The sequence below is a fragment of the Rhinolophus sinicus genome, chromosome 16 (assembly GCF_057876585.1).
Source record: "Rhinolophus sinicus isolate RSI-liver-muscle chromosome 16, RSI-T2T, whole genome shotgun sequence".
Taxonomy (NCBI): domain Eukaryota; kingdom Metazoa; phylum Chordata; class Mammalia; order Chiroptera; family Rhinolophidae; genus Rhinolophus; species Rhinolophus sinicus.
Window position 1 is genome coordinate 102,881,870 of NC_142516.1, and position 25,207 is coordinate 102,907,076.

Genomic DNA, 25,207 nt, shown 5'->3' on the forward strand with positions numbered 1-25,207 from the left:
TATGAAAACTGTAGGCCAACAGGCTGGCAAAGTAACTACTAAATGCTACCAACGCCCTCCTTTTTTCCTTTTTCCTCTCCTCAGAGAACGTTTAAATCATTGAACTTTCCTTTTCTTCTCTGTGCTAAGCCTTACTTGGCTAGGAACCCAGAGACCAATATGAAAGTCTACCTGTGTAATTGTCCTCATATTGAAATTCCTTAAGGAGATTTCACATGATGTGCTTGATTTCCTGGAAAAGGGCATTTATTATTTCTCTCTTTGTTTTTGATTTAGGATGTCAGCTGCAACGAGATCACAGCCTTGCCCCAGCAGATAGGTCAATTGAAATCTCTACGAGAACTGAATGTCAGAAGAAATTACCTTAAAGTTTTACCACAAGGTACAAAAGAAAGAAGGAAAAAATGAGTAAAATGGGAGACTTTTGTTTCTTTGTTTGCTTTTGTGAAGCAGTAGATCAGGTCGTGTTTGTATATGCCTACTAATGTTAATTATAATTTGAATTTCACGTGCAGGCAACAGAAAAGTTATATTCAAGTTATAATTTTAGTCAAGGGGCACAGCAAGAAAACATTCCTCTGTACAAGACTGTGTGTGTGTGTGTGTGTGTGTGTGTGTGTGTGTGTGTGTGTTAGTTTGCTCAGGTTCCCATAACAAAATATTACAGACTGAGTGGCTTAAACAACAGAAATTTATTTTCTCACAGTTTGGGAGGCTGAAGTCTGAGGTTAAGGTGTCAACCAGTTTCATTTCTTCTGAGGCCCCTCTCCTTGGCTGATAGATGGCCGTCTTCTCCTTGCGTCTTCGTGTCATCTTCGCTCTGTGTTTCTGTAATAATCTCTTCTTAGAAGGACACCAGTCATATTGGATTAGGGACCACCCTAATGACCTCATTTTATGGCAGTTACCCCTTTAAAGACCCTACCTCCAAATACAGTCAAATTCTGAAGTTCTGGGGGTTAGGACTCCAACACATGAATTTGGGGGCACAGAATTCAATTCATAACAGGAGAAAACATGAATTGTTTTTGGAGCATAATGCCTACAGTTTAGTTGACATGCTTGGTCCTGCAGATTGGCCTGTCAGGGCTTCTAGTTTGGGGGATATGGGAGCCCTGGTTGGAAACCCCTATGTCAAAAACCTGTTTTTCAGCGGTGGGCACTGCTCCTACTGGGTGATATTTGGACTAATGTCAGTGGTAGTTTTGGTGAATTTCTCAAAGCCTGGAAGCAATGATGGTTCCAGGGCCTCAGCACTGGGATGAAGTGCCACTGAAGCAGCAGGAGCACTGAGTCCCCTCCGAAAGCCCTGGTTTGGAGCCAGACTCGGGCCAAGCCTTCCCTGCAGCTGACTGCTTCCACAGAGTCCCTCTGATACACTGTGTTGGGGTTCAAGTAAAAAGATATATTTATTTAGAAATGTTGTACCATTAAGAACTTTGACAATCAGCCTTGTAGATGATAGTGGACCTGAATTTCATATTTTGGAATTTTTGTTTGGATCTGAATCAGGAATGAGTTGATGAGCATAACACTGAAAGCTTTCTCCACCCATCCTCTGGTTTTCAAAGATCACATTGATTTCCATCGTTTTCATTTAAGTACACTAGGCATAATTTGATTTCAAACATGTATTTTAAAATATAACTAACTCAGAGCAAAAACATATATTTGGAAACAGTTAACATTTGGTTAATCTGACGTTAATGCTGGTATTTGAGAGCTGCCTGATTTTTATTACTCTGTTGCTGCTTCTTGATTTTTGGCTTAAAATGCTTCATTAGTTGAGGCAAGAAAATGATGCTCATGAAAGGGAAAGAATTTTATAAAATGTAATGTGCTTTATAGATGGAAGGTTTAAGCATCTGCAATCTTCACATTTCTCATACTGTCTAGGATTTTAAAGAAGCAGAATTAGAAATCATCTCAGCATAAAGACTTACTTTATTACTTGAGATGACTTGGTATAAAAATATTGATTTTTCATTTTGTCATTGTGCAATCCCGTTTTTCAGTGTTTGAAATTATTTTTCTTGGTTTGAGCAAGTACAAAGGGAAAACTCTTAATAACAGTAAATTTACCAGTCAAAACTGCAAAGTAAATGCTGTGCTAGCTTCCTCCCACAACCACATCAAAATTACAACTAAACTGCAGAATAACCATCATTGAGAATCACCTGAAATCTAGTTGAACAGAAGTCCTACAACTAAGGATGTACAGAAGAAGCCAGGTAGACACTGGTAGGAGGGGCAGAGAGCAGAATAGGCTGTTCCCACACCTGATGTGGCAGTTGAGAATCAGGAGGGCTATCTCAGCTCTGGAGGTTCCCCACAGAGGGATGAGGGGTCCCAGGCCCACAGTGGGCTCCCCAGCAATAGTCCTAGGCCATCCTCTTAAAGGACCTGCCTGCAGACTTACTCACTGACGGACTCACTTGCTCTGAGCTCTAGCTCTGGGGCAGCAGCTTGAAAGCGCTAGGGACATGGGGAGGAGCTGAGTTGAAAGGGCTGGAGGAGCAGCTTTCTTTAAGATGGAGGAGCTGGTGGAAGCCGTTGTTTCTTTGTTGGGCCCTCTCAACTCCCAGCGTACACACACAGGTGGCTGCCATATCTGAGTCTCCATCAACCTCACTAACATCATACATTCACCCTGATTCCCTGAGACCCTGCCCCACTCAACTTGCGGGTCCACCCAAGCCACTTCCAGTGGCTTTTCTATACAAATGCCTGTCTTGGCTTATGCTACAGACTTTCCTAAAATTTGTCAAAGGTTGACAGACCTGAAACAAGCAGCATGGCCCGTACCTCTTGCTAAGCAGCCCTAAGCCCAGAACTAATGGTAGCCAGCCTCGGTTCCCAGCTTAGCCTCCCCTAGGCACTTCTAAGTGCAGTACAAGTGGCAACCATCTGCAGATTACTTTGTACCTCATACCAACTGACCCCGGGCAGGGCACAGGCAGTGGCTGACCTTGGCCTATAACAGAGTCCCTCCCAAGAGGCCCCAGAACCAACAAACCCACTGGCCAGCTTCAGACCATACCAACCACCTCCACAAATGACACACCCAAAGGACAGCTTGGGCAGGCTCCAGAGCCCTGCTAAAGCGAATTCTGTGCTATAGGGTCAACCCCTACACAACTGCTCCTCCACTGTAGTCATAGCCAGTCCTCACAACTGATCAGCCTGAGGGTCAATCCCTCCTATTGATGTGCAAACAGCAACCAAGGCTCAACTGCAATAGGGCACATACAACCCACAGAAGGGACACACCTGGATTACCCAGCTCAGGTGACCAGGGAAACTGCCACTGGGCCCCACAGGACTACATAAGGCTTCTCTACTGAGACTGGGATACATAACAGCTCTAACTAATACATAGAAACAAATGCAGGAAGGCAGTCAAAATGGGGAGACGAAAAAAAAAAAAGTCCCAAATGAAAGGAAAGAACAAAGCTCTGAAAAATAACTAAACAAAATGAAGATAAGCAATCTACCAGACAGAGTTCAAAACACTGGTTATAAGGATGCAATGATGTCAGTGAGAATTTCAACAAAGAGATAGGAAACATAAACACGGAGATAGAAAGCATAAAAAAGAACCAGTCAGAAATGAAGACTACAATAATTGAAATGAAGAATACATTAGAGGGAATCAACAGTAGATTAGATGAAGGAGAGGATCGAATCAGTGATTTGGAGGATGAAATAGCAGAAAACACCCAATCAGAACAGCAAAAAGAAAAAAGAATCCAACAAATGAAGATAGTTTAAGGGACCTCTGGGAAAACATCTAGTGTAACAACATTTGCATCATAGGGGTACCAGAAGGAGAAGAGAGAGAACAAGAAATTGAAAACCTATCTGAAGAAATGAGGGAAAATTTTACTAACCTGGTGAAGGAAATAGACAAACAAGTCCAAGAAGCACAGAGGGTCCCAAACAAGATGAACCCAAAGAGGCCCATACCAAGACACATCATAATTAAAATGCCAAAGGTTAAAGACAAAGAGAGAATCTTAAAAATAGCAAGAGAAAAGCAGTTGGTCACCTACAAGGGAGGTCCCATAAGACTGTCAGCTGATTTCTCAACAGAAACTGCAGGCCAGAGGGATTGGCACGAAATATTCAAAGTGATGAAGAGCTTTCAAAGTGATGAAAAGCAAGGACCTACAACCAAGATTATTCTACCCAGTAAAGCTGTCATTTAGAATCAAAGGACAGATAGAGAGCGTCTCAGACAAGAAAAAACTAAGGGAGTTCATCACCATCAAGAATGTTAACAAGAAATGTTAAAGGGGCTTTTTTAAGAGGAAGAAGGAAAAAAAAAGATTAAAAATATGAAAAAGAAAATGGCAATAACTACATAGCCATCAATAAATGGATTAAATGCTCTAATCAAAAGATATAGGGTAGTTGAATGGATAAGAAACCAAGACCCATTATCAGAGGGTAAGGGGGTAAAGGCGTGGTAGATGAGGGTAAAGGGGATCAAATATATGGTGCTGGAAGGAGAACTGACTCTGGGTGGTGAATACACAATGTGATTTATAGATGATGTAATACAGAATTGTACACCTGAAATCTGTGCAACATTACTAACAATTGTCACCCCAATAAACTTTAATTTAAAAAAAAAAAAGAAAAGAAAACAAGACCCTTACATATGATGCCTACAAGAGACTCACTTCAGAACAAAAGACAGACACAGGCTAAAAGTAAAGGGATGGAAAAAGATATTTCATGAAAATGGAAACAAACTGAAAAATCTGGAATAGCAATACTTATACCAGACAAAATAGACTTTAAAACAAAGGCTATAACAAAAGACAAAGAAGAACCCAGTAATCCCACTTCTAGTATTTATCTGAAGAAACCCAAAACATAACTTCGAGGGGACGTGTGCCCCCATATTTACATTGCTTACAATGGCCAAGATGTGGAGACAATCTGGGTATCCATCAATGGATTAAAGGATAAAAAAGAGGTGGTACATATATGCAATGGAATATTACTCAGCATAAAAAAGAATGATGTCTTGTCATCTACAACAACGAGCATGGACCGAAAGGGTATTGTGCTGCATGGAGTAAGTCAGACAGAGAAATACAAATGCCATATGATTTCACTTATATGTGAAACCTATAGAACAAAATAAGGAAACAAACAAAAGAAAAAACAAGCTCATAGGTATACAGAGAACATTTTGATCATTGCCAGATGGGAGGGAAGTTGGAGGGTTGGGTGAAAAAAGGGAAGGGATTAAGAGTTATAAATTGGTAGTTTCAAAATATTCATGGGGATGTAAAGTATAGCATAAGGAGTATAGTCAATAATAATATTGTAATATTATGTATGGTGTCATATGGGTACTAGTTTTATTGGAGTGATCATTTTCTAAGTTATATAAATGTCTAATCACTTTTTAACACCTGAAACAGCAAATTTATAAGCATATAACCTTTCATAGCATGGAAGAAAACTTTTATTTAAATTTAAGCTCTCATGTTAATCACTGAGAAATCATCACAGATAATTGAATTCTCATTTTCAAAAGGAAAAGTTAATTTAATCATTTTACAGTTTCCTGTAGTAGTTTAGAAACGTATAGAAAGAAAGTGCATCTACAAAATAAAGTTTTTTGTTTCTCTCACCACTCCTTACCTTCTTACCTTAAAAGCATTCCTTTCCCTAAAAAGATCAGTTACAAATTTCTATACTGTCCATAATTATGTTTATTCAGGTTCAATATTTTAAAATATAGTCAAAGCTAAAACATCAGTTTACTGGAAAATCTTTAAAAAAAAAAATAATTTCCTGAATATCAAGTTTCTTTTTGCTTCACTCTGGAGAACTCTGTTAACAAAAGAGCACTGATAATGGTTTCAGGCAGTGAATTTAAAGACTTTCCATATTTACTTACTTGTTTTTTTTCTCCTTGAGTACCCCTCCTCATATGCTTTCAATTTGAGGAAGGGAAGAAAAAAGTTTATGTCCTAATTACCCATATCGATTTTGTGGTGGTTTTACTACATCTGCTGCAATGAGGAGACTGTATTTTGTTCTTTCCAGGACCAAAATGGACAGAGGATTCATGTAGCCATTCATTGTCCCTCTTTGCAACAGACAGAAATGAGACTTTTGTTTTTCCTTACTCCCTTTTTCTGCTGTTTCTTTTGACCTTCTTTGTTTGGCCTGGAGTTATTATCTACCCCATTTTCTTGTGAAATTGTCAGGTTCTAGTTTTCCTAAACGAAGATGGTCATTGTGTTCCAAGCTGACACTGAAAGGGATAGTCCTTATAAAAGTCATTCCTTATTTTATCTACCTGTAATTGTTCCTCCCCCACCCCCCACCCCACCCCCGGCCTTCTGCTGTCTTTCAAGAATTTAGCCCTCCAGTTTTGCTTTAAGAAGTCTTCTTCTTAAGTGGCAAAGAATTCCTGAAGATTCATAGTCCAGTTAAAATTTGCCACTGATTTGCTATACTAACTTTTGTGAGTAAAGCTAAGCATCAAAGAGAAAGATTAATATTACTGGAGGTTACAGCAAGGAGGTACTCCTTTATATATAATCCCCCTAATTCTTACCCATTTTAGAAACAAACTACAGATGTGTGCAAGGGTTTTACTTTCCCTTTTCCTTTGACTTCCTGGATTCCAAGCTGTCCTCCCGGTTTACCTGCTGCCTCTGTCCTCCACCTCTTGCCACCCAAAGCCCTTACCTCAAGGCAATCACCAGGACTAGTGTATCCCAAGGCAAATCACCTATCTGATTAGGGAGAGCTAGGTTTGAGCATTGAATTACTCAGGGTGATTTGAAAAATATACTTCCTGAGTTTCTCTAACCCAGCTGCCTGAGTTTGGGACCTGCGGAGTTCATGCTCTTTTGTCTTCTTTCTAGCATTTCAGTTCCATGACTCCTTCCTTTAATACAAAGTACGTAGTTCACTGAAGTGTGAAAGAAGGAAAGTCCCTTACAGCCCAGAGTGAGTTGAATGCTGGAGAAGAGATACTGGTTGCTAGGTGACTCACTGTTGGTGGGACTTGAAGAAGTACTGCTGAATGATGTGAAAACCCTTGAGTCTCGCAAGGGGAGAGGAGGAATAGTGTTAATTCTTACTCCAGGGCACTGCATTGGTCTCTGGTTCCTCTTTTATAGTTCCTGTCCCTCCTGCTTTGGAACTCCCTGAATATTCAAAAGCACCGCATTTCACTCTTCACCAGGTCCCATAACGAATGTGGTGAGGCCCGGTCAGCAATGAACCCTCCTGAGTCTCTCTCATAGAGATCTCAGTGGTTTGTCCACGTCACTAAGTGGGTCAGCCTCTTTGCTCTATGGAATATATTTGACTTCGTTTCTTGCAGCTGCCAATGTTGATTGGAATACTTGAAATTACTGAGTGTTTACTGTGCCATTGGGTGGGGATTTTAAGCTAAATATAATGTTCTGTCTTGTTTGTGGAGCTACAGAAGACATTTTAAAAGCAGTAGAATAAAACCCTATCAAATCAGGATTACAAGGTCCGCTGCAAAATTCTGAAGTAGATAGCATTTGTTTTTTAAAGTGAAGTTAAAGCACCATGAACATATTTCTTGAAACTAGTTCTGAAGTTATGCCAGCCCAGATACATTAAATAGAGAAGAATATTCTGTAATTAACGTATTATTTATATACTAGCAGGTACTGCTTGGAGACATTTTAAAGTTAAAACATAAATGGGTTCTGTGTGGTGTGGCTAATGTGATTGTTTTGCTGGGGTTAAAAAAATACAAAAACCTTTTTAAACAGTGGATATTGCAAATGTCAAGTATTTCCAGCTCTTATCAGCACTAACAACATTTTAAATTTATTGGGCTCCCAATGGAAGATTTCCCCTTCCCTTTGATAAAATATTATACATTATATATATATATATATATATATATATATATATATATATATATATACTTTATATCCCTGATGTACAACTTGCTTTAATATTATGCTAATGACATTTTTCCTGATAAACAGAAAGTAAATTTTTGAATGTCTGGCTATTTAATCTTGTTGCTTTCTGAGTTTTTTGTTTTTCTTTCTTTTTTTCCTGTTTTTTTTAGAACTAGTAGATCTTCCCTTGGTAAAGTTTGACTTTTCCTGCAATAAAGTGCTCGTGATTCCCATTTGTTTTAGAGAGATGAAGCAGCTGCAAGTATTACTACTTGAGAATAACCCTTTGCAGTCTCCTCCGGCACAGGTGAGGGTCTGGCAAATGTATATGGGATATGGTATCACTAGGGCTCAGGCAACTCTCAACACAGCCAGTTTTTTTCATATTCTGCTGATTTAATGTTGCATTAGACATAATTGTAAGCAGTCATAATCTCCAAAAAGATGAAACCTTGGGTGACTCTGACTACAGTAAGTTGTCTTCTGCTACATCAAGTCCACTTACCAGCATTTGGCTCACTCTTTTAATCACCGCAATCCCATACTTGATTATTTTATTATTTGAAATGTTTTCATGGAGTGTATGGCTTACAAAAAAGAGTAATATATTCCTTACTTTAATGTTAGCTGGAAAATGGAGCTTAAACATTTTGAAATATGATTATTAATTATGTAGAGACAAGATTCAAGTTCAAATATTAAACTATGTGAGAAAAAAATGAAGCATATATGCTTCCAGAATTGGAACGTTAACAGGTCAGTTATCTGACTTCTATACTTTTTACATTATGTGTGCTTAAACACATTTGTTAGAATTTTGCATTTTAGTGCAAGAAACACCAAAAATTGCTTGAGTATGGTTTTCTATTCAAAGTGGAATTTGGAGGACTTGACTGCCTAAATTCTTACACGTTTTGGATAGATCACATTTGGTGTGCATCGTTGAAGTATTACTTAAAATGAAAATGCAAACATTGAAATATATAGAGTTGTCAAGTGTTTATATTTTGTTTTGCCATTAAAAAAATACATATTATCAATTTCCCCATAGATTTGCACAAAGGGCAAAGTGCACATATTCAAGTATCTGAGCATACAAGCATGTCAGATTAAGACAACTGATTCCCTTTACCTCCACACAATGGAGAGGCCGCAATTACACCAGCAGGTGGAAGACAGGTGAGTGTGACTGCACTGCCTCAAAGCCCCTGTTTAGAATTTGTCTAGGCCAAGCTGTTCCAGGTAACTAACTCCAAAAATCCCTTTGCTCCACTTAACCAATGCAGATTTCTAACTCAGAGTTTCAGACTTTTGGAGTAAGGAGAAAATTGATCCTGTTGATAATATTTTGACATCTCTTGAATCTTATCTACTCTCTCCTAATCAATAATCAGTCCTTCTTTAGTCCTCTATGTGTGTGCATGTATGTGCACACTCATGTGTATTTATATTATATATATATATATATATCCTTATATTATATATCCTTATATATATATATATCCTTATAAATAACATCTATAATATAAATATAGGCATTTTTACTTATCAGTTAAAACAGCAACATCAAGCTCAGACATGCCTTTTTTAATTATTAACTTTTTAATATGCTTCTGGAACATTGTTAAGAAAAACTGCAGGCTTTATTTTTTTAATTGTCTTTTAAAAATGCAGTATGCATAGTTTTGGCATTTCCTGTTTAGAATGGAAGTGTTAGAATCCTTTCACAGGTCCTTGGCCTTTTTATGGCATAAATCTGGCCTTGAATTTCAGAGAACAAAATTCCCACACTGAATCCACTTATAGAAACACAGATTGTTTTTGAGATGTCTTCACTGCAGAAACTTCCCTTAACTTTTTACTTAAAAACTGAACTGATGACTTAAAATCTCAGTCTACCTTAATGGTACCTTTATATAATCCTTAAAATATGTATTCATTATTTTTTTTAAACATACCATCAAATCTATTTAGTCAGATTAAAGTTTACAGAATTATTGAAAGTTACCAACGTTTCAGAATATAAGAGGTAAAAACAATTACATCGTTTTTGCTTTTCTTTTATGCTAGAATCAGGAAAATAAGAAAATTATTAACTGTTTCTAAAAGCAGGCTGCTTGGTTAGAGTGTAAATCCATGAAACTGAACACAAAGAATTTATTTTGTACTCTATTTAGACAGTACAAGTATCTGGTTTTCATTAGGGCCTTGCCTTAATATTCTTTACTATGGGGCTGGGCTCATTTGTTGCCTTACGATAATAATAAAAATTTGTATGGCAAAGTCATTGTTTGAATATAAATTGATGTATCTTGTGAACTTTGTGATTTTTAATTTTTTCTAAATGAATTCAATATCGATGGCATCTATCCCAGCAAGAAGGATTCTGACTCAGGCGTTGGAAGTGATAATGGAGATAAACGATTATCTGCCACAGAGGTAAAGTTCATGATCCGTTTGTGATTTTTTTTCCTTCTATGCTTCTAGATATATCTGCTGCATTCATTGAACGCCTCTCTGATAAAAGGCATTAACCGCCCTGCCTGGAAATATGTGATAATGTTTGTGAAAGCAATTTGAAATCCTCCAAGTAGTATATAAATATTAGCTGTTTTTCTGCATCTTTATATTTTGTAACTGTCTCAGAAGTAGGGTTCCTATCTCTTTCCCCTCCTCCCACACCCCCATATTATCTGGAATATTCTTGAATGCTTAATAAATGTTATGAAATGACTAAGTGATGTGCAAATATCCTTGAGGCATTTTTTATAAATATATTTGTTTTTAAATTACAGAGTAATTAAGGAAAGAGTTGTGCATGCATAAATTTCAGGAATCAAATGTACATTGCATTTTAGCAGTTTACTCCAAGGAAATGCATTTATGAGTAGCCATAATTTATATAGCAATATTTGTTTCCTGAAACTCTTTTTCAGATCATTGGGTTAAAGTTTAATTATTTGTAAGATAACAGACTTCCTACACTAGAGCTTCTGAAAGTGGTTATAAAAAAGCTCATTTAGCACATTTGTTACTTCATTCATAGTCTATTAGATTCCCCCAAATCGCTCAATGTTATACCATTAAATGGAGCTTCTTGACCAGGGGAGCTAGAAGAGACAGGTAGAGTGAGTAGGCGATGATGTATCATCAGGTCTTCCCTTGTTGAGAGAATTTGCTGAGATTTTGTGGTTGTAGAGTTTGAAACATTATACTCTTTGACGATGTAGTTAGTAGGCCAATTACTCCATCTAAGGAATCTATATTTTGATTATGTGTGATTCTAGGAAAAAAGCCTTTTTCCAGTTATCTTCAGACATTTGAGGTTTAATATGTAGCTAAGGTACTTGAATTTACTAAAAAATGCTTTACAAAGCAGTGTATTAAAAAAACAAAAAACTTGGAAACCTTAAAACCATTCTAATGTAGAACATGCAAAAGGAAGAGTTAGTAGGCAGGTGAAAAAGGCCAGTGTCAATAAAAGGAAGTGACTTTCATGGAGCCGCATGAATACTTTACCATGGTTCCTTGGGGGAGAAAATACTCAACACATTTCTTTATAAGTTGTATTTAATTCCACCCCTTTAGCTTTATTAAAACTCATAAGTCCCTGAAATGCCCCATTGTTTCAGAAATTATTTACCCTAGGCTTATTTTCTATGCAATTAAGACAGACTGTGCTTTATCCTTTATCTGTCTTCTAAGGATAATTAAGTTCATTAAGAAACATTACACAAAGAACTTCATTATCCTTTTGTTCTCACTTAGTATAAATAGGATGCTAATATCATTCTAAAAGAGAAGGCCAAGCGTTTATTCTCTCCCTTTTAACTAGTTGCTTATCTTTGGAATTTTGCTGAGTTTTTAATAGGAGAGGAGGGTGGGAGGAAGAAGAACTATAGAGAGGATTACATTCAATAGCATAAAATGTACAAATCATCCCTTTGGCCTTTTCTTGTCTCACATTGTAGCCTCATTACCTGAGAAGGCCTCCAACAAATTTGCTTTATTACGAAGATAAGGGTTCTGAATTACCCTGTGTAGCTTTCTGTTTTCACTTTGGCAATATTTTACCATGCATGGTCGGTTAATCTTGCTCCCCACTTGTATCTCATTGTGAGGTTCAAAGATCACACCTCATTCCCTTTCTTTGGCTGCTGCTATTATCTGATTGATTTGGCATGTCATTAAGAGGTTAAAAACACATTTTTCTCAAGATAAACAAGCCAAAAAATTGGGGCTCAGTGAATATCTGTTTAATGAATGAAATGCATATTTGTTTCCTGCCAGTTTCTGAACAATTTGTGAACATGTCCAAAAGTAAACGAACACTGCACTCTCACAGTGATAGCCTCGGGAATTTAGAAGCAAGCCACATATTCCATAGAAGTATATTCTATGGAGGTTCCTGATCTCTGTGATTTGGAAAGCTTTTCACTAAATAGCAACACTGAAGTGGAGCCATAGGAAGATAAATGAGACTCCATATTTCATTTGTGACAGAATCATAGATTTTCTGAATAAACTTCATCAACTGGTGTGGGAAGCAAGACCTCCCTCGACCCCCGCCCCAGAGAGAACTAGCTCTGATTACCAAATTGAAGTGTTATTCTGAAAACTACACAAAACACATGTTCTGTTTAAATCCTATAATCATTTAGCACTTTTATACTTTTAATACAGCATCCTTGTCCTAAAACGGAAATGAATGGAAGTGTAGTGTTGTACATGAAATGCACTGTAAATAAATGAACATTGTCACAGAAGTAGACTGCTTGCTTTTTGTGACGAGCCGCATGAAACCTTACTGGAGTTTTGGTAAATCAATGTTGTTGTCAGATCTCACAGTAACATTACTATTAAAACAATTGGTGAGACTTAGAGCTAGTGTGATAGTGCGTTTGCAAGCATTTCTTTGTTCTGTCAGGTGTTACGTAGGCCTTCTTAGTGCCCTGACTCTTAGGTTAGAAAATACCGTCAGGCACCTGATAAAATTTCAGCTCAAAACATACGTACAAAGAAGTACATGAGTGTTTGCTCAGTGAATTCTGACAAAGTGAGCACACCCATATCACAGCTGCCAGTTCAGGAAAGAAAACTTGACCGGCACCTGGAGAGCCCCACTTGCGCGCCCACCCCCTCCAACCCAGCAGCAGCTGCTTTCCTGACTTCAAACACCATGGATTAGTTTTGCCCATTTTTGAACTTATATCAGTGGAATTGTCCTTTGTATTGGGCATCTTTTATTCGATATTATGTTTTTGAGAATCTCAGTCTGTTTTTTTTAATCACATAGCATTATCTTAATCTATATTGATAACACTTCCCCCTTGAATGAAGCAGTACCTTGTTTCCTTTTAGCCTTCTGATGAAGACACTGTTAGCCTCAATGTGCCAATGTCAAATATCATGGAAGAAGAACAGATCATCAAGGAGGACTCTTGCCATCACCTTAGTCCAGTAAAAGGTGTGAGAATGAAGCATGAGGAGAAAGTACTTGTTTTTCAGTCAAATGCTGTGTTTACAATATATACAGACATGGCAATGATAATAGTTAATGTTTGTTGAGCATTTCCTATGCACCAGGTACTGTACTAATCTGTGAAGCTGAACTCATTGAAAGTTAAAACTCTGAGGTAAATACTCTAATAACTTCCATTTTATAGGCTCAGAGAGTTTCAGTAACTTGCCAGCGGTCATGTAGCTAGACAGTCATGGAGCTGTACTCATTCTGAAGACTTATACAAGATTCTTTAGATCCATTATTGGAAAGAAAATATTGATATATAGATATATTATTTCAGATAACTATAGTTATTATAACACATAAAACCCCCAAATCAAGTCTAAGTAATCATTAGTGATTGACAGGCAACTCCCTACCGCTTGGTAATTCAAGGACCCAAGCTCCTTTCATGCTGTGACTCCACTGTGTTTACCTAACACAAGACTTCCAAAGTTTCCCAGTCCATCTGTTTCAAGGCAGGAAAGGAAGAGCATGGAGGTTTGCTTACAGGAAGTTTTAATGGACTGAACCTAGAAGGAGTATCCATCATTTATAAGCTAGACTTACATGGCCACAGCTAACAATATGTGAGAGTAGGAAATGTGTAGTTGAGACGTGTCCCCCAGCTTGACTTTGGACAAGTCAATTGATGTTAATTCTCACACCTGTGTATGAGATGTTTAGATTAGGTAATCTCTCATGTCTTCTGTAGCTCTAAAGTTCTGTGGTTCTTTAATAATCACCGAATGGTCACTAAGCGCTCTACTCGTATGTCTTGCATACCTTCAAAATCCTAGTCATGTATTTCATATCTTGGTGAGAAGCCCTCATCTATTGCATTATGGCAGTATTTTGACTACTGTTTATTCAATGACTTTTAAAGAAAATACTAAAATTTTATGTTTACCAATTTGTGACAAACTATTTCATGATGCATGAATGGTATAGAACTGGGTTTATATGCAGATTATTTCCCTAACAATTAGAATATGCTTTCATTAGTGATGAGAAATCCATTTAAACCAACTCAAACTTTGGTGTTCACTTTCACTTCTTACATTTAGGTTTTTAAATTGAGTACTTAAGTTTAGCATTTATATTGATCTGAGATCATATTTGGAACCGTATGTTGTCCCCCAAAAAACTGTATACTTTATGCAAAATTATAACTGCCACTTTGCTAATTTAGATAAGTTTTAGTATATTATACAGTATAGAAGGTAGTATTTTAGGCAAATTTTAAGAATAAAATAATTACACAATTTGTTAGCAGTGAGTTTTTTCCCCTCTATAGTAGAAGTGAGTATTCTGCTGGCCAGGAATCCTTAAAAGTGCCCATTGGTTTTCAGATCAGAGAGCAGAGATCTGCTTAGTGTTCCTTTTGCCTCTCCCAAACCTTTAGGAATACATTCTAGTTGGATGTGCTCTGAGAATGTTTTATCCCTTCTATGACCCTTCTCAGAGTTACATCTTTGTAATGATTTTAGGTTCTTGTCTTACTTCCTTCCCACACTCTTCCTTGAGATTGTTTACTACTTAAGGACCATGAGTCAGGTTTGACTGATTTTTAAAATCCCTTCAATGTTTAGCATAATACCAGCCATTTAGTAGTTGCTCAATAAATAGTTGTTGAATTTTGAATTTGAAATAGTTACCCGTCACACATTGCTCAGAGCACAAATTGCTCTCTTTTTATAATTATTTTCTCTGTTCCTTAAAAAAGTAAGAGGAAACTTCATTTCTTTCATAAGGAACTAAGACATATAGAAGCCTTGACTGTAAAATTCCATTTAGGGTTTTCTATTTCTTTGCCTTTTCTTCCTCTTCTTTTTTTTATCTTTTCCTTACATCCTTCAGGGAAGGGAAAGCGTGGGTCATTCATACACCTCCTTAAGAGGTAAGAGAGAAGATTGAAATAATAGATGATACATTTGAGGGTAATCTGTGGTTTGTTCATTTGTTTGTAAAATCATGCTTTCTGTCTATCTCCGTATTTTCCTAGTAGGGGAATTTCATCAGGAATTTCAACCAGAGCCTTCCCTTGTGGGTGACAATGACAACTCAGGAGAAGAAAGAGACCAATTTACCCATGGAACAGATGTTCTGCACTCAGAATTTATAAACTGTATTAAGGCAAGTTGAGGATCAACTAATTTTTTTATTTATTATTTATGGTTCAAGGTTCGTTCAAGGTTACCAATCCATCACCCGAAATGTCAACTTCTTCGGGTCTTGATAACATCTTTTCAAAGTTCAGCATGTTTATTTTCTGACATTAGGAGTCAGTCCCTCCCATACATACCTCTCCATGTGTTAGCATATATGTATGATTTTCTTTTGTATTCCGAAAATACTCAACTTTCCACTACCCAGTGCACCACATCAGTTAGCAAACATCAGAATTCTATGACCATTCAGTAAAAGTGAAACTAGACAAGTTGCACATTCTCTTCAATGTATTCTAGATAAATGCTTTACTTGGGAATAAGTATATTCATAGTATAAAGAGAAAAACGGAGATTTACAATCTGGACATGAATGTCTTCCCTTTTTGGAAAGGTCACTCCGAGGACACTTACTTCTGAACTGTTGTAGTTGCACTGAGGTGTTGAAAGGTTGGGTGAAGTCACTCAGCTGTCAGGTGAAGCTTCATCATAGTATTGGCAAAAAGAAGAGAGAAAAACTAGCCTTTTACTAATGCTGGTGTTTAAGGTTCCACTTATGTGCCTTGGTATGTTTCTGCCAGTCTTTATGATTCAGGTTGTGGCACCTAAGAATCATGAGGATAATCCTTTTGGTAAAATTCAGATTCATGGTGGTTTCTGAGGGATGATGGTCTCTGAGTTAATGTGTTAAAGCCAAGTGTGGGGTCTCTGATAGCTCATCCTTATTTCCTGAGAATTGTGTTATGATGTCTGGACTCTGTCTCAACTAATGTCTCTGGGCCTCACCTCCAAGGGAACTGGGAAGAAAATAGCTGAATTTTACACTATAATTCCCTCGTGTGCTCAAGAGATCTTTATGCCCTCAAGGACAAAAATAAAGAACCTTCCATAGGACTTAATGTTTGTAGAAACGAAGATTACAGAAGTTACATACAGGCATACCTCACAGATATTGTGGTTTGGTTCCAGACCGTTGCAATAAAGCCAATATTGCAATAAAGTAGATGACATGAATTTTTTGGTTTTCTGGTGCATATAAAAGTATGTTTACATTATACTGTCATCTATTAAGTGTGCAATAGCATTATATCTAAAAAAATGTACCTGCCTTAACTTAAAAATACTTTATTGCTAAAAAATGCTAGCCATCATCTGAACCTTCAGGGAATCATAATCTTTTTGCTGGTGGAGGGTCTTACCTTTGACTTTTAAAAAACGCAGTATCTGAGAAGCTCAATAAAGTGAAGAGCAGTAAAACAAGGTATGCCTATAGAAGGATAAAACAGAGATCCTTAACTCTTTTTATCTAATCCATCATGAATCCATCAATTCTTGTTTCAAAATATCTCATACCCACTACCTCGTTTCTGCCCTCCACCTCCATTGACATTGCTTTACTTGAGCTTATAATCATTTCTTATTTTCATGACTGCAGGAGTCCTTCGCATCCTAACTACTCGCCCAACATCCTGCCCCCTGCATGCACATGCATGCATTTACACACACACACACACACACACACACACACACACACACACACACGTTCATTTTCTTTCTCTCTCTCTCCGTTCTGCCACCAACCATTCTCCTAAAGTGCAAATCTAACGACATTGCTCTGAGGCCACTGGTTCTCACAAGGTTCTCACAGATTTGACCCCTGTCTACCAGCTCTGGGATGAGCCTATCACAAAACATGGAAAATTGGGCTTTTGTCTTTATTTTATGAAGACTTCGTCTTAGGTTGAGAACTAAAGATGGAAACCCTGAAGGAAAACAATCAAAGCAATTAGTAAAATAAAGCATATTGTTTAAGAAAAGTAAATTTCCCTAGATTCAGAGATTTTAGGAAGCAAAGGTCTTCGTGGAAATGGCTGCTGTACAGCATGGATCCTGTGAGCAGAGTCTACATAACAGAGCAGATAAGGATGTTGAAATCTCCTCAGCAAATGTTTCCTAGGTGCCTGCTCCCACAAGAATCTTCTCTTAGGAAGTCGAGAGAAGAATGGTACTAAAATAAAACTTAAATCTACAATGAAAAGTCATATGTTGAAAACCAGACCCATTTTAGCCTTGAGTTACATCACTTTAAAAGCCTGTGAGTGTGTGTTTGACACCCAACAAGTGTGCTGACCACTCAGTCCTTTAGGGTGGAGAGTTCTGTGTTTTATATAATTCCGTTCCCTCTCTTCACTGAATTAGCATCTTGTGCTTTTATAACTACATTTGATCCTCATTATGCGTGGCAGTTCTGTTCTATCCAGTCGCTTCAAACACCGAATTATCAAATTCAGAGCCATTGTTCCCGGAGTAAATACAGGGTTGGGTTCCCGCAAACCTCTGGTCACAATATTTTTGTCAAATGGTCAGTACATAACCTTGTTTTACTGCATTGTATGTATTTTATTGTATTTATGTGTGTTTCTGTTTAAAGACACCTTATTTAATACATATTGTTGGCTCATTAACACTGACCTTGTGATGAGCACCACTGTAACTCAGGCCTAAGGGAAGTGTGTTTCCTCCGTAAGGCACACCACAGCCTTCTTGCGCTTAGGAACACTGGGCCACACTTCAGCACTATGCTTGGGAGCATTTTAAACAGCAAAATCCCCCCAAAAAATGCACAAAAATGTGAAAATGTGGCACTAAATAGACGCTGAAGAAGACACTTGTTGACACAGGAGAGCTGGAACAAGAAGGCAGAGTGTCGCCTTGTTCAGTCTCCTGTGCATGTCGGGGACTCAAATTTTCACTGTTTTACACATGTCTGAGAATGACCCTGAAAGCACGAGTATTGATTTTGGGGTTACAAATCAATTTTAGTGAGTAGGCAAATTCATAAATACGGAATCCACAAATCATGAACATCAGCTATGTAACCGTCTAACTTAGCAAAAGAAACCCAGTCAGCCCTACTGTGTACACTGAAAGAAAAACTGATGTTTCATACTACTGGCCATTTTTTATTATGAAACTGAAAATTAGAATAGAATACCCATGGCTCCTATAGTTGAAACCCAACAAGAAGAGATAAGAACATGTTTTCTTGGTCATTTCTGGGAGTATGTTTACCCCTATGAATTTCACTATCATTTGGGTAGTGTGACACAGTAATTTAGATGTTGACTTTATTATACACTAAAAGTATCATCAATATAGAAAAAGTTGAACTGTTTTTCAAGACAGAGACTGGCATCAAGCAGCAAACCACCTCCTTAGAAGAAAACCCATTCTCAGTGACACACATCTGGAGAATTGGCTGAGCCTGAATTAGTTAATAATTTGTCAGAACCTTGAAGCAGAAAACAGTCCTTTTGGCTAGTGTGCTTTTCTTGCCAGGGAAATGTAACCCCATTTAGGGTGGCTTCCATTCTAGCTGTTGACTGACTTAAAGCAGTATTTCTGTGTGCCAGAGATGAAAGTGAAAAGAAGCATGTGAAAGTTCCAATGATGAAACACACCTTTCCAATACTCCCAACAATGTTTCTTTGGGAAAATAATATGGTGGGGGGAGGCACGTTTCAGTGAAATCTGGATGTTGTACACATGAAAACTGTTAGCTGTCATTTGAGGCATTTTCTGTTGTTAAGTATTTTATACGTTTTTTCCCCCCAATCTCTCGCTCTCTCTCTTTCACACATACACACACACACACACACACACAGCCCTCCTTTCACAAATGCTATCTCATGTGACTGACAAGCCCAGCAGAGGAATGTGTCGATATCAGGAGGTGCTAAGAGAGCGATAAGGAATTAAGTTTTAAATTTCTGACAGTAAATTAACAGGTACTGTGGTCCTAGGCCAAGTTTTCTTTTGCTTTTGCTTTTTCTTTCTCTCTCTCTTTTTCTCTCTTTTTCTTTCTTTCTTTCTTTCTTTCTTTCTTTCTTTCTTTCTTTCTTTCTTTCTTTCTTTCTTCCTTTTTTTTAACTTTTATTTTTAATTATGATAAAATACATGTAACATAAAACTTACCATCCTAGCCATTTTTAAGAGTAAAATTCAGTGGTACTAAGTACATTCACATTATTATGCAACCATCACTACCATTCATCTCCAGAACTCTTTTTATCTTGTAAAACTGAAACTCTGTACCCGTTAAACAATAACTCCCCATTCCTCCCCCTTCCCCAGTCTCAGGCAGCCACCATTCTACTTTCTATCTCTGTGAATTTGGCCATTCCAGGTACCTCATATAAGTGGAATCGTACAGTATTTGTCTTTTTGTGATTGACTTATTTCACTTAGCACAATGCCCTAAAGGTTCATGCACATTGTAGCATGTGTCAGGATTTCCTTCCTTTTTAAGGCTGAATGATATTCCATTGTATGTATATACCACATTTGTTCATCCATTCATCCATTGATGGACACTTGGGGGGTTGTGTCCACCTTTTGGCTCTTCTGAATAGTGCTGCCATGAACATGGCTGGGGCAGGGTTTGGCTGTTGACTGTTGATAGCCAGTGGCTCTCAGAAGACCCATGTGTTCTGTCCACAGGATAGGGCAGAGGCCTGTGAAGAACTGTTACGGATAGAAGAGGACACACACTGGCAACCCGAGGGAATGTGAGTACCGAGGACCTGGTTATGAGTCACCATCCTGTAAAGCTCATGTTTCAAGCCAAATGGCAGCCCTGTCATGAAAGAATTCTCGTTCACTTTTCTTTGGACAAACTGTTACTCTTACCCAACAATAATAAGAAGTTGCCAGTTTTCCTCTGTCTCCTGCTTATTGTCACAGTATTAGAGCAATACAGTGCAAGGTCGTATCTCTACTTGGCCCTGAGTTTTATCAGATTTAAGGTTGTAAGTAGAAATGTGATTCAGGAAATTAGATCAAATTTCTAAAGTGAAGATTCTAGCTTCCTTCCATTTGTGTGCAGAAGCCGACACATAGGACCTAAAGCAGTCCTGGTCCCCCTTCTTTATGCTGAGTCTTCAGGTTCAAGAGCTGAGAAAATGATATACCTCTAATGTCCTGTTCTGAGTCTAATAATTATAATAGCTAACATTATTAAATTCCACATGCCAGTCACTGTCCTAAATACTTCAAGATAGTAGCTCATTTCACCTTTACAACAACCTATGAGGTGAGTTTTGTTTGTTATCCCCCATTTCACAGATGAAAAAACTCAAGCACAGAGATACTTTTTGCCCCAGTGTCACAGACAACCAGGGTTGAACCCAAGGAATCTCATACAGGATATTTCTTCTGTTCTGTTGCCTATAAAGATTTACTTGGCAAGCTTTATGGGAGAGGGCATGAGTGATCCATCAGCTGATGAACCATTTCTAGGGGAACTGAGTTTGGATGATGTGGCACAGAGTAGAATTTTGGTTCCCAGAATTTCATTTTCTATGATGTGGAATGTAGGCCTGGACCTTCCATCATACCTTATGGGGATTTTCCCTTTAGGGAGGATTTACCTTGTTGTTAAAAAATGTCTCCACTTACAGAAAGACAATTGGTTTATGTTCTGTAGTAGAAAGGAGTGGAAAGGATCAAAACTCTCTTGCCCTTTGAAAGCATTAAAAAGTTCCTTTTGAATCACTGTCTAGTATTACCAGCTTTCATTGTATTATTTCCGTGCTGCCAAGGAGGCCTAGCTTAATTACAGAATCATAGAATTATAGGGAAAGAGGTTTTATAGGGAAAGAGTTTTTAAAACTATATGAATCCTTGGAAACCCCATTCTTAACCTTATACCTATTGTTCTCAGTGCTGCCTGTCAATCAGGGTCATCTGATTGAAAGGCCCAAGCCCCGGTCAGACCTACTTGGGACTGTCAGGCCTGGCATTTTTTTAAAGTGCTGCAGATGATTTTGATCTGGACCTTAGCTTGAGAACTGCCATCCCACACTGAAATCCCATGTTGTGTGAAAGTCATAAAACGGAGCCACACTGGTTGGCCTGGAGTTGAGAAGTCTGGAAGTAGTGCAGCCCTCCATAACCGAGCACACCTGTGGGTCCCCTAGGGCTCAGGAAAGCACAGTGAGAACCACCCAGCTCGTCCACTGGCTGGATTGTACAGATGAGCAGATGGAAGCTGATGGGCACTGAGACTTTGTATGAGTTGCTTTACAACAGAGCTGGGCTCCCACAACCCGGCAGCTCTTTTCCACTGCTTGCTGGCAACCTACCCCGCCGCGTACTCACAGGCCATTATAATGTCGAATTGGTCAAAATCATTTTTATGTGTTAGATGGATTTTTGTGAGTTTGCTGTTAAGAATCTAGGTAATATTCTTGTTCTGGGAATATTTTCATTCTCATGCTTGGTTTCATGCTGCAGAATGAGTTCATCCAAAGACCAGGACATGGATATAGCGATGATTGAACAGCTGAGAGAAGCAGTGGATTTGCTGCAAGATCCAAACAGGTATGTGTGTCTTTCCTTGGCCTAGGCCTCATGTGTTAATAACGCGTGCTAATTCATTGCAGACATTCTCACTTTAAAAAAAAATATGTGTATACACACTATGGGCTCTGTCTATCCACCAACAAAGGCATTTTAACTGCTTGTTTTGCCAAGGTCCATAAGTAAGTATCAAACTTGTGGAGGCTATTAAGAATAATACATAAACTACTAGTGGGAAGGTAAATTGGCAAAACCATTCCAGAAGGCATCCTAGTAGTGTGTAGTTGTGGTCTAAAAGTATATATAAACAATTCATTTACATGAATTCTAAAAAGGTATCCTAAGGGACAAAAGGATATGAGCAAAGGTTGTGAGAGGGGAGGTGTTTTTAAGAACAAATAGTTGGGGAAAAGGGAATATATTTTGGTCATTAATAAGGTAGAATATAATGTAGCCAATAAAAATTTTTTTAAGTTTCCAATGTATTTTAGAATGCTCATTATATAATGTTGACTTTAGTAAGTATATAAAATACGTAAAGTTTGATCCCAATTATATAGGTGGAATTAGGTCCCAGTTGTGTAAGCTTAGGAAAAATTAAAACTGGAAGGAAATACATTATGGTGGAAATGTTTCTGTAAGTATTTCTAACTATTTTTTAATACTTTTACATACTGTAGATCCTCAGTGGTAGGTACTGTTGTAGTTCTTTGATGGTCATTTGAAGTGATCAGGCTGGAAGGGAACGATCCGCGGTGTTTTAGACTTGAATCCCTGGTGTCTTTGTCTGAGGGACAACAGGTTTGAAGAGAAGGATGTTGGGGTCCATTTAGAATGTGCTGGATAATATCTAAGGTGGCAATGTGGTGGTATCCATTCAGCTGCTAGATGTTTAGTTCTGGTACTTAGCGATTTACCATGAAATAAGACCTACTCCCAAAATAAGCCCCAGTTAAGATCGTCAGCCAGACGGACACATTTAGTACGTTATGACGATGTTCCAGAATAAGATGACATGACTGTATTTGAATAAATGTAGATTGTTGTACATGAAAAAATAAGACATCTCCTGAAAATACGCCTTAATGCATCTTTTGGAGCAAAAATTAATATAAGAGCCAGTCTTATTTTTGGGGAAACATGGTAGATTTGAAAGTCATTTTTGCAAGATACTGAAGTGATAAGCTGTGTAAGAGGATGCGGTTCTCAAGGGCAAGCAGGTCGATGGAAAGGGAATGTGAGTCCAGGACAGAGCCTTGAAGACGTGATGTGACAGAGAGAAGGCCGCAACTAGGCTCAAACTTCATATTGTTTTAATACTTCTACCTTTTATATCTTGTATCACTTTTCCAATAAATTTTTATTACAAGTTCTAGATTGATTAACATATGAGCCCCAAAGCAAAAAAGAGCAGCCTACTTAGTAGCAGTGGCTTGGTTTTCTATGGGACTGGAACCCAGAAGTAAGATCAGAGTGACCTGGAGGGAGTGGCCCCCTGCTCCGGGTCTGAATGTTGTCATCCTTCATGAGAAGTGGGATGACCTGAGGATTTCAACATTCCTCCTCTCCAGCTTGGAAAGGAGACAATGAGGTGCCAAGGAAGTTGAGTGGGAATGGTGGGTATGTGCTGAATTGCGGAAGAAAACAGCCCCGAGGAAACTTCTAAGTGATAGTTGATTTGTATCTTTATGGAGTGGTATTTTAAAATTATATTATGTTGTAAGACATTACGTGGATTTTACTTCCACCCTAAAATAATCCACTACTTTGGCTGCTTTAGATCTTTGGTGTTGATTCTGAAATAATTATTATAAGACAAACCTAACTTTATAATGCTTCTGTGAACCAGCATAATACTAATAAAGAAAGAGTCCTGTGTTTGTTTCTGATAAAAAGAAGACACTTCAAGAGGTCATTTATTTCTAGCTGCTTGGGACTGAATATTAGTAATAAAAACTTTACATACACATTGGGTTTGTCCTTTATCTCATATGTCATAGATCCAGACTTTTTTGTTGCTTTAGTTAAGCCGATGATTATTGGCTTAAATTTTAGAGGCTTACCTTTCATACAACCTAACGTCAAACAATGGAGTTGCTGTCCTATTTTGTCTTTATCTTGGTTTCTTCCCTTCAGGTTTTCTGATCGTTGGTTTAATGAACTTTAAATAGGCATGTATAATATGAACTCATTCCGACCTTTTAAGATAGCTTTGTAACTTTTATTTTACTTAATGGAAATTCCTGATTTTATAGATCTAAAAAAGCAAATCAAAACTTCAACTCTTAAAATTGAAGAAATTCAGAAACTAAGACCATTTCAAAAATAAAAATGCATATCAAATTGTTTATGAATTCTTATTTTTTTGAATGAGAGTATTAGTGTATATCAGAGATATCCTCCTATTAAAACAAAGTACCCTTGGTACATACCCCATAATATAATACGTGTAGCAATTTTACTTGCTTCTGTAAATTACTCAAGTTCTAGAATAAAATGTATTGAATGCTACCTATGAAAATTATGACTTTATCAGAAATTACTGTCGTATTGCAAATAAGTTGGATTTCAATATCAATAGGAGATAAAAAATTATATTAAAATTAAATTTGGCACACAATGGGAAACACCATGTAGTTTGAAATTTCTCCCGTAAAGCTTTCATTACTTAATCCTAATGATAAAAATAACATTTTATATATTAAATTTTGAAACCGAATAACCAAAAGCAGTAGGATTTATTAAAATTTAAATAAATTTGCTAACATCATTTTATCCCCCTTACTCTTTAGATTAAGCACAGATATTACAGAGAGAAGTGTTGTAAACTTTTATCCTAAGGAATCAGCAGAAGCCTTAGAATTACAAGATTCTACACTAAAGTATGTTGACCTTTTTAAAACTGAATATATTTTCTCGTTTTACACTGAAATATGTAAATTCCATATTATATCTTTTTTTCCTTATTCCTACAGTGGTCAAATACAGCTGGAGACATCTCCGGTATATGAGGTAAGGCCGCTCTTAGAGTAAGCAGAGCTCCATGCAGTATTCTGCCACAGCATAGAGGCTGCCATATTCTATAAAGATTTATCATGGACTAGAACATTTCTTAGTGAGGCCAATATTCAATTTTGTTCCAGATCTATTTTTCAATTTTTTTACACTTTTACCCTCTTTAGTTTTCCTGCTTATCTATTATACTTCACCTCCTATTAAAGATGAGAGTTGGCTATTTCCATTAAATTCTA

At 37.5% G+C, this 25,207-nt stretch overlaps 1 protein-coding gene across 8 annotated transcripts in view; it reads left to right on the top strand.

Annotated features, from left to right (window-relative positions):
- The window catches only part of LRCH1 (leucine rich repeats and calponin homology domain containing 1), a 201,026-nt gene that overhangs the window by 136,565 nt on the left and 39,254 nt on the right, over positions 1-25,207 (top strand). For 4 of the 8 annotated variants that reach the window (XM_019753551.3, XM_019753556.3, XM_088792772.1 and 1 more), the window contains exons 4-13: positions 277-382; positions 8,096-8,232; positions 8,977-9,104; positions 10,301-10,364; positions 13,287-13,392; positions 15,437-15,564; positions 20,097-20,164; positions 21,891-21,977; positions 24,749-24,838; positions 24,932-24,968. In XM_019753551.3, the coding sequence (XP_019609110.1) occupies positions 277-382; positions 8,096-8,232; positions 8,977-9,104; positions 10,301-10,364; positions 13,287-13,392; positions 15,437-15,564; positions 20,097-20,164; positions 21,891-21,977; positions 24,749-24,838; positions 24,932-24,968 (951 nt within the window). Of the gene's footprint in view, positions 1-276; positions 383-8,095; positions 8,233-8,976; positions 9,105-10,300; positions 10,365-13,286; positions 13,393-15,433; positions 15,565-20,096; positions 20,165-21,890; positions 21,978-24,748; positions 24,839-24,931; positions 24,969-25,207 lie in introns of all 8 variants that reach the window. The other 4 variants (XM_019753550.3, XM_019753553.3, XM_019753552.3 and 1 more) reach the window with 1 other exon arrangement.